The sequence below is a fragment of the Arachis hypogaea genome, chromosome 13, assembly GCF_003086295.3.
Source record: "Arachis hypogaea cultivar Tifrunner chromosome 13, arahy.Tifrunner.gnm2.J5K5, whole genome shotgun sequence".
Taxonomy (NCBI): Eukaryota; Viridiplantae; Streptophyta; class Magnoliopsida; order Fabales; family Fabaceae; genus Arachis; species Arachis hypogaea.
In genome coordinates, this window is record NC_092048.1 from 27,562,693 (window position 1) to 27,572,262 (window position 9,570).

Sequence of the window (9,570 nt, forward strand, 5' to 3'; positions counted from 1 at the left end):
AAACAATTTTCAACATAATTATTCATTAAATTCAAAATTTAGGGAGGAGGAAACTGAAACATAGAAGTAGTTTTCATACCTTATAATGTACTGGGCTTTGTAGAGCTCAACGTTGCGGTCGCGTGGCCACAAACGTTGCAACGATCGAAGCTCCGAATAAAAAAGTTAAGTGGATTTGATTATCTAAGTGTGGGTTAGGTTTTGGAAAGTGTTCTTCCTTTCCTATAGCTGAGCTTCAGCGATTCCAGCATGCAAAATGGAGAGAGAAAGAGCTGAACTCACTTTATTAAGTGAGTCGGTTGGGCCCACGAGTTTGGTTTGGGCCCTCGATCAGTTTGGCCCGTTCGGCCCAATCTTGAGCCAAATTCTTTAAAATTGGTGTCAAAATTTTTATTTTAATTAGCTCTATCATATTAAACTATAAAATTCATTTTCTAATTTTCTAAAATAAATATTAATTTATGAGTAATTATTTATTAATTATTTGGGTTTTACAACTAAAGGCTTAGAGTAATCAAGGAAGAGAAATCGGGCATAAGAGTTATTATTTAAAAAGGGAAGAAAGGAGATTTTCAATAAAATTACTCTAGAGAGAAACTGTAAATCCCAGGGTGCTAGAGGCTGCCTGCTATAGCAGACTTCCATTCTGCCTAGTCAAAGACTATATGAATATGGGGATGCCTATTGTATGGGCTGTTACTCACTGTGAGCACATTATGTTTCGACGATTCTTTCAAAAAGTGTTGCGAGTGTACATGGTTTATTGAAAACTCATGAGGCACCCGCATGCTAACTATACACAATGAAGTAACCATATTCGGAAGTAAGGCAGGGTAATGTCGGGTTGCGGATAGTCAACCGATGCATGAGTTCATGGCCTGCATAAGACCAGACATTCATCATAATTGGTTGTTTCATTTTTCTATGTTCATAATTGCTTGCATCTGTGATTGTTATTCTATTATACACCTGTGACTGTACTTATTTGTGTGAATTACTGTAGTAACCTCGTGAATGCTTAGACTTAGGCTGCGGACCTTTTAGGATTTTCATGTAATGTCCTATTGGGAACCTTAGGTTCTCCCCTTATTTTTCCATGTTCGCAGATGGGGACATTCATAATCTTCTTTAAATATACAGCATATGGTCGATACATAGATCCCGCAATGGGAGGCGCAGTGTTCTAGGGAACTCCATGTACTCGTACTTATTACCTTCCAAACCGCCCATTCTCTCATCTTTTACTCAGTCAAGACTTTGACCCCGACATGCTATCCGAGCTCCACCTTGGCACATGCTAGTACCCATTCCCTCCATACCCTTTGAATATTGTGGAGCCTGAGCCGGAATCCCCTATTATCTATTAGTCAGAGTACCCACCATGGTTCGATTATGCTCAAAAGCTAGTGGTCTCCGATGTAACTATGCTCGCTACTCCATCACCATCCCCTGCAGCCAAGCCAATCAACAAACCTTAGGAAGGTGTTGACGGACTTGGAATCTTTGGGGGCGTTAGATCATCATCATCCTCGATGGAGGAGGACTCACAGATATGGATCGATCAAATGATGGCTGATCTATACTCCAGTTCTTTTGAGATAGGAAAGGAGAGAGCAGATGGGAGGCAAGCAGGAACAACATTACTGGCATGTCAGGATGACTCATTCTATTTCTACCTCAGCTCAGCGTTTTGTGTTCTTTCAGCTACCAGAGATCTATGACCAGCAGTAATAGTAGTAGTAGTCTTTTCCCTTGCTTTGTATAGACTTTTAGCGGACTAGTATCTTTTGTACATATTTCTATATAAGTTAGAGTTGGTCCTAGCAAGGTTCTGAAAATCGGACCGGATCGGCCGGTTAAACCAGTCCAACCGAGAATCGGCAGTAAAAACGGTTCAATCCATCACTAATAACCGTCTCTTGGAAAACCACTGTCAAACCGCCGAACCGGCCGGGAACCGGTTGGTTGGACCGGACCGGTAACCCACCGGTTCTTGATAAACGACGTTGTTTTGATTTTTTTGAGGGAAAAAAAACCCAACATTGTGTTAATGCGTTTACAGTTTACATCCTCACCCCTTTCCCCAACAACCCCCTACCAATTCGTGAATCACTCTACTCTGAAGCAAAGTTAAATCCCCAAACCAAAACCCTAGGTTCTCCCTACAACATTTCTGCCGCAGTGCTGCCGCCGTCCGTGCTGTCAGCGTCGTCCGTGGCCAAGCCCTCTCTTGTAGCTCGGTGTCCTCCTTCCCCCTGTCCTCCGTCCGTCCTCCGTGACTTCTCTGTTTTGTTGGCTTAGAGCAGCTCGCTATCGTCTCCCCGGTCGCCGTCCATGTCTCCGTCGAAGTTTAGTGCCACTGCTTTCACTTCTTCAGTTCTTGTTCGTGTCTTAGTCTTCTCTCTCAGAGCCTCTGTTTGTTGATTTTTAATGTGAAACTGTCAAGTTGCTAATTTTTGCTGATTTTGTGTTGCTACTCTTTCTTTACTTCTTGAAATTTTTGTTGAAAATTTCTTGTTGCTGCTAAAATTGACAATCAAATCATTGTTGACATTTTTGTTTAGGGATTAAGGATTACTTGATGCTATTTTGTAATGTTTGTTAAAATTTCAGGTTTAGTGTGATTAGGGATTACTTGTTGCTGTTGAAATTTTTAAGTTCAGTGTGACTAGGGATTACTTATTGCTGTGTTGTAATGTTTGTTGAACTTTCAGGTTTAGTGTGAATGTGTGATTAGGGATTACTTGCTGCTGTTGAAATGTCAGGTTCAGTGTGATTAAGGATTACTTGTTGTTGTACTTGCTGCTGTTGAAATTTCAGGTTCAGTTTGACTAGGGATTAGTTGTTGCTATTTTGTAATGTTTGTTGAAATTTTAGGTATAGTGTGACTAGGCATTACTTGCTGTTGTTGAAATTTCAGGTTTAGTGTGATTAGGGATTACTTGTTGCTGTTTTGTAATGTAATAATGTTTGTTGCTGAATGATAATTTGTACTGCTGCTGTTTTCAATTTTGTGAATGATTTATTAATTTCAGTTATGGATGATAGTATTAATCAATAAGCAATTGCTGCTAACAATGCATTTGTGAATAATAACTTGCCTACCAATCCTCCTATTTTGATTTTGTTGCTTTTAAATTTGCTCCAGTCCATTTACAGGTTCATAAACATAGATGAAGTTGCATTTGTTAATAACTTCTATGTTTCTTTTGCTTTTCTAGGGTTTTTAATTGATATATAGCTTCAATTCAGTCACTATTTTTTCTGATATGCTAATGGTTTACCATTGCTGCTTTTACAATTGCTGCAGCTGAATAGTTCATGTGCATATGTGTGGACCATTTATTTAACGTACATGGCAACTTGAGAAAAACCAGAGCCATGCATTTGATATAAGGCTTAGCTTTTAGATTTGTATATTTAGTATTTACAACCTAAGCAATTTCTTTCTGCTATTATTATTATTATTATTGCTTACCGTATCTGTTTAGTAGTACTTTAATGTACTCATTTTCCTGTTTTTAGTGTTTAGTTTAGTGTCATCACTGCCTTGCTGAATGATGTTGCTAATGTACTGGTGTAGTGTTTTGATAATGTACTGTGTTGCTATTTTAGTGTTTTATAATGTGTTGCTATTTTATTGTTGCTGTTCGATAATATACTGGTGTTGATGTTTTAGGGTTGCTGATGTACTTTGGATCTTTTAATATTTATATTAGACTATAATTATATTTTAGGGCATTTAATTATAATTTATATATTATTTTATTCTAAAATAGTTTTTCTGGTTGAACCACCGATTAGACCGGTTGAACCAGTAAACCAGTGACTAGAGCGGTTCGATAACCGGTCCGGTTCTCAGAACCTTGGGTCCTAGAGTAGGGTGGCTCTTATTTGAGCCAAGACCTATTAGTATAAGTACCAGAGTCTGTAAATATTTAATATAAATAAGCAGTGATATATTTTTGTATGAACTATGGTGATGTAATAAACCGAGTCTCCGAGCATATATGTATGATATTACTATGCTTTCTATTTTTGTATGCTTTATATATTATTTGCCTAACTCATATCTATTTCATCATAGCTGACTAACACACGATCTCGTTAAAGTGACACAAGCTCATATCTATATATTGATATATGGTCTAGAGTCCCTCAGATAAGCCAAATAGTAGTGCCTAGCCACTAGCACTGGTCATGCCTTCAAGGTGTTGGCTCGTTACATTGTGGGTGTTGGGCAGCACACCACCATTGGCAATTGTGACATCTTCAAGAAGTTTTCTCAGCTCTTCGTCATTTCTAACCGCCAATTGAATGTGACGTGGCACAATTCTAGTCTTGTTGTTATCTCTTGCAGCATGCCCAGCCAACTCAAGAACCTGAAAAGGCCATAATAATTGAAGAAATTTCATCTTAATGAAATATTTATACTCGATTTTGATTAACAAATCCTATATTCAAAACATTAAAGCAATAGTGAAAGCAAATAATATTGTTGAGAAAGGAATGCATTTGCCCCAATTAAAAACTTTAAAAACCAATATCAAACCCTAGATTCAATATCTCAAATTTACAAATGAAATCCATAAAAACACCTAATCAAACCAAAATTCTAAAAGGAAAATACCACAACCATAAACGCAAATCATTGAGAATTTGCAAAGATGGAAAAATTCACCAACTTCCAAAATTCTAGAATTACCAAAAGGGGAAGAAGATAAATTAAGGATTTCATTGAAACCAATCAAGATAAAGTTACCTCGGCCGCAAGGTATTCAAGGACAGCAGCGAGGTAAACGGGGGCGCGGGCACCAACACGCTCAGCATATCTTCCAGCTTTCAAGAATCGCGCGATACGACCAACGGGAAATTGAAGACCGGCCTTGTTGCTCCGAGAGGTGGCTTTTTTGGTGTTGCGAGATCCTAGGGTTTTGCCTCTACCTGCCATGGATTAAACTTAACGCTTTGGTTCAATTCGAGGTTTGGAAATAGCCTATGCTTCAGTGAGGTTAGATGGAGAGAGAGAGAGAAAGAGAGAAACCACGAGAGAACTAATAAAAAATAAGCGAAGGGTCAACTTGCAACACTTAAAATATTGCGATAGGTCGGCTTGACGATTTGGCCAATAAAATACAATGAAGCGGATCGTACTTTGTGACCATCAGATGGGTTCAGTGTAGGCGGTTCGGATGGGGATTGAATGATGGATACATGTTGTGGCTTACTTTCGTTTTAAGCTTTTAGCGTCGATTGAATTGGCGAAAATGCTGCCAAGTTTTAAACTTTTTTATGTACATTAAGTTATAAAGTCAGTAAATTCAAATCTATACTAGAATGAGGATTCACGCAAATGCACGGGATCAAAGTTGTCTCAAATCTCCGATAATTTCGCGAAAACATCTTGTATGAAAATGCATCTGTTATATCAATAACTAATGTTGGTCCCTATAATACAAGAGGTTTAATTACTCTGTTGGTCCCTATAATTTCGCAAAATTTTCAATTAGATCCCTATACTTTTTTTCCTTTTAATTGACACTACAAAAAATAGGGTTAAAATGGCGGTTATTTTTGAAAATTACAGCGGTTAGAACCGCCATTATTACCGAAAATGGCGCCTCCAAGAAACGCCGTTATTCTGGGCGCCATTCTGGTTATTATGGCGGTTTTCAGAAAACTGCCACAATTATCTATGGATAAAACGGCGATTTTTTTAGGGTTAAAATGGCAGTTTTTGAACAGCCGCCGTTTTTACCAGGATGTTGTGGCATCACTTTTGTTTAAAATGGCGGTTGGAAACCACCATTTTTACCATTATAACCGCCATTTTTACCATGTTATAATGGCATCTTTTGTGTTTAAAATGGTAGTTTTTAACCGCCATTTTTACCAAATTTTAATGGCATCTTTTGTGTTTAAAATGGCAGTTTCTAACCGTCATTTTTACCAAAATATAATGGCACCATTTTCGTTTAAAATGGCAGTTTTTAACCACCGTTTCTACCAGGGTATAATGGCGTCGTTTTCATTTAAAATGGGAGTTTCTAACCGCCGTTTGTACCTAATTATGATGACAATTTTATGCTTTTTAAAATAAGATTGAAACCACCAATTTAAAGTGATATTTTTGAAACTCACTTAAAAATCTCGTAATAATTAAAAGGCATAGTCATAAATCAAACATCATAAGATGATTTTTAATTCATACATGATCCAAAAGTCATAATCCAACAAAGGTCAAAGTAACATTTTTTAATAATACATCTTAACATATAATCCTTAATATACGTCTTAACATATCAAGTAAGGTCATGCTTCCTTGTTGCTTGTTCCAAAAGACCTACTTCCTAACTCTTTTGGTGATGGAATCTCACTCTCCTGATCCAATTTCTACAACAAAAATATAATTATTATGAGCACAAGAAATGCAAGAAAAATACATATATTGATATACATTTTAGGTCTGATTTAATTTATAAGAAAAGAAAAGAAAAAAGAGAGAAAAAGAAGAGTTTTAATGTTGAATAACAGAGAAAAATCAGCAATTCTAGCAGTGTTACTTTTCTTCAGTACGATCTTGTCATGTTTATGTCTAATCCTAGTGTTCCATTTCATAAAGGAATTGGTAGCTACAACAAAGAACAAAGCTAGCACTACTACTAATTATATTAATAATAGGAATCATAAGCAGCAACAAGAAATTCTATTTATTAAAAAATCTATTCATTAAAAATCTCTCTCTCTCTCTCACATATTAACTAGGCAACTAACTAGTATATATCAGCAAGCGCTACTATAAAAAGAAATTCTTGTATGTGCAAATTAGATATCAAACAAATACTTAAATAGTATTCTAAAAGAAATTATAAAAAAAATTATGATTACCTCTTTCAAATGATAATTTTTTACTGTAACAATGGCTTTGTGAACTTTTCCTTCTCAAGTAGTTGTATATATGCAAATTAATTTTTTTCTACAAGATAAAAAGAGAAAAAAATAAATAGAGTAAATATATTATTCTCAAATTATAATTTATAAAATAAATTCGTATAAAACTCGTATTATATTAACTAACTAACTAATTAGTTTTATATTCATATATTAAAAAAATTAATAAAAGACAAGGATATCCAAGATTAGGGAAAATTAGTTTTATATATGAACAAACATTTATAAAAAAGTAATAAAGCTAATTTGTTCATATATATCCAAGATAACAAAATCACAAAAACAACACATCGCTTGGAACCTTAGAACCTTAGAACTAAGCTATTAAATACGGAAAAGAAACAACTGAGCCAAAAAGAAGTAACGTAAATCATTAAAAGAATAACCAAGTTGCCTCCATATTACCAACATAAAGAGAGAAAATTATTAATCAATTACATCAAGGACTAATTACTTATTCCAGAAATTCAATCATTAAACTTAATGATTAATGAGCAAGACACACAAAGAAAACACTAAAACTTCCAGAACCAAGTCTAGCATATTCACCAACTAAGAACATAAGAATATGGAGAATAAGACTAATTAGTAAACAACAACTGCATCAAGAATGGTCCCCGAGCTCAAAAACCACAATCTGAATGACCAAAACTCAACAAACCAATTGCAAAGTAACATCACCTACCAAAAACAAGTTTAAATGTTCTGTAAAAAACAAAACTTAGCAAAGGATATGTGAAACCAGCTGGTAACAGCTCAGAAAAACAAATAAGAAGAAACCTTTACACGAGAAACAATAAAAAAGTGTTAACAGCACAGAAAACCAGCAATTCAATTATCACGTAGCAAATGAAATGTAAAAACAAAGTTGAAGATCGAATTAACGGAAATATATCGATGTGTTTGGTAGGTCGGGTACCGGACGGTTCGGGTTAGTATCCTGTTTGATAAAGGGGGTCTCGCTTGGTCATAAGTCACCGGGCTGGAGTAGACGACTTGTGTGAGGAAGGGGGTGTCACCTGCAAAGACACTCCGACGCTCTAGTTAGTAAAGTGTGCAGGTGAAAAAGGGGTAAATGGTATGTGACGTACCTTGGGGGAAGGGTAGGTCCTTCCCCATATATACCGTGTCAGAGGTGGGCCCATCAAGGACAGGCCCACCTTCTTCAATGCTTCCTTCGCACAGCTGTAGCAAAGCTGTCAGGGACGCGTGTCCGGGTCGGCGATTGAGCGCGTTGCTCCTGACCGTTAGGGTCGGGTGGTGTTCGGGTCGGGCCAGCCCGCAAACGGTTTGGGCCAGGCCGTAACAGTGCCCCCAACGTGCCAGCAATGATCGTGAAGGTGGTTGGTAGCATGTTATCTCTTATTCGTGTGTTGTCGTCAGGTCGGCTGCCCGTGGAGGGGACGTGCCCCTTGCACGTGTGTCTGTTTGTTGCTGAGGTGACCGTTTGTCGCCTCGTTCCTCGCGCGGAGCATTAAATACTCATAATGGGTTGAAAACTCCGCGTGCAAAGACTATTTTACCCCCAGGCCTTTCGCGCTTCTTCAGTGGCAGTTTTAAACAGTTTTGCATTTGTTCTCCTCTTATATCCTCACTCCCACCATCTCCATCATCTTCTCCTTCTAAGTTCCCAGAGTGTCACTTCTGCATTTTTGCGCATTCGCTCTTCTTCCTCCTCCTTTGAATCTTCGTAATCAGTCCAGGTAAGCATTCTCTTCGTTCTTTGCTTCGTGTTTACTTTGGTGTTCTTCTGCATGCATGCTGTTTGCTTGATTTTGTATGATAGGTGGCCTTTTAGTGTCAAATAGGTGCGTTAGGGGGGTTACCATTCCAGGGTAGACTTTTGTTTGGATTTTTCTTTTAGCCATGCTTGATCTTAACTGTTGAATAGGACAAATATAGTTTCTGGGTTTTTTCTGGACTCCCGACCTCATAGACTAACGGAGTGGTACCCCCACTATAGGTATGCCTCGCATCGTTTCTCGGGCTTCTCCCTCTACCGCAAATTACGACCCCTACGCCTGGGTGACTTCCGACGTGAAGGACTCGCCAAATCAGATGGACGAGGGGGAGCTAACGGAGTTTTGCCAAGGCGAGTACTTGTGCGGAGGGATAGACGAGGAAGCCAATTATGACGTCTTTGTTCCTGCCCCAAATGAATGGCTACATGAGCTTAACTTTCATTCCCCTCGGGTCCCTGATTGGATCTGGTTTTATAAATACATGTTCACCCAGGTGGGGGTTCATATCCCGTTTTCTCCTTTTCAAATGGCGCTTCTTAACCGGATCTCTGTGGCGCCGTCGCAACTGCATCCGAACAGTTGGGCTTCTATCCGCTGTTTCGAGATGGTATGTGAATATCTGGAGTTGCCGGTATCTGTTGATCTCTTCCTTTTTTTCTTCAACCTCACGAATCCTTCCAAGGAGGGGAAAGCGAGGAAAGGGTTCATGTCCTTCCAATCTACCCAGTGTCGGAGGATCTTCGGCTTGTTTGAGGACTCTTATCATGGGTTTAAAGACAAATATTTTAAGGTGCATCCGGTCAAAGGTCATCACCCCTTTTGGTTGTCATTAGAAGGGGACTGCCTCATTCTGACGTACTGGAGCTTTGGGGCGGGA

At 38.1% G+C, this 9,570-nt stretch overlaps 1 protein-coding gene across 1 annotated transcript; it reads right to left on the reverse strand.

Annotated features, from left to right (window-relative positions):
- Positions 1 to 3,937: 3,937 nt before the first annotated feature.
- On the reverse strand, positions 3,938 to 5,059 carry LOC112735838 (histone H2A.6-like). The gene is made up of 2 exons (XM_025785313.3): positions 4,763 to 5,059; positions 3,938 to 4,382 (listed from the first exon to the last, which is right to left on the reverse strand). Exons 1-2 carry the CDS (start codon positions 4,949 to 4,951, stop codon positions 4,182 to 4,184), a joined length of 390 nt encoding a protein of 129 aa, XP_025641098.1. The 5' UTR covers positions 4,952 to 5,059; the 3' UTR covers positions 3,938 to 4,181.
- Positions 5,060 to 9,570: the final 4,511 nt, after the last annotated feature.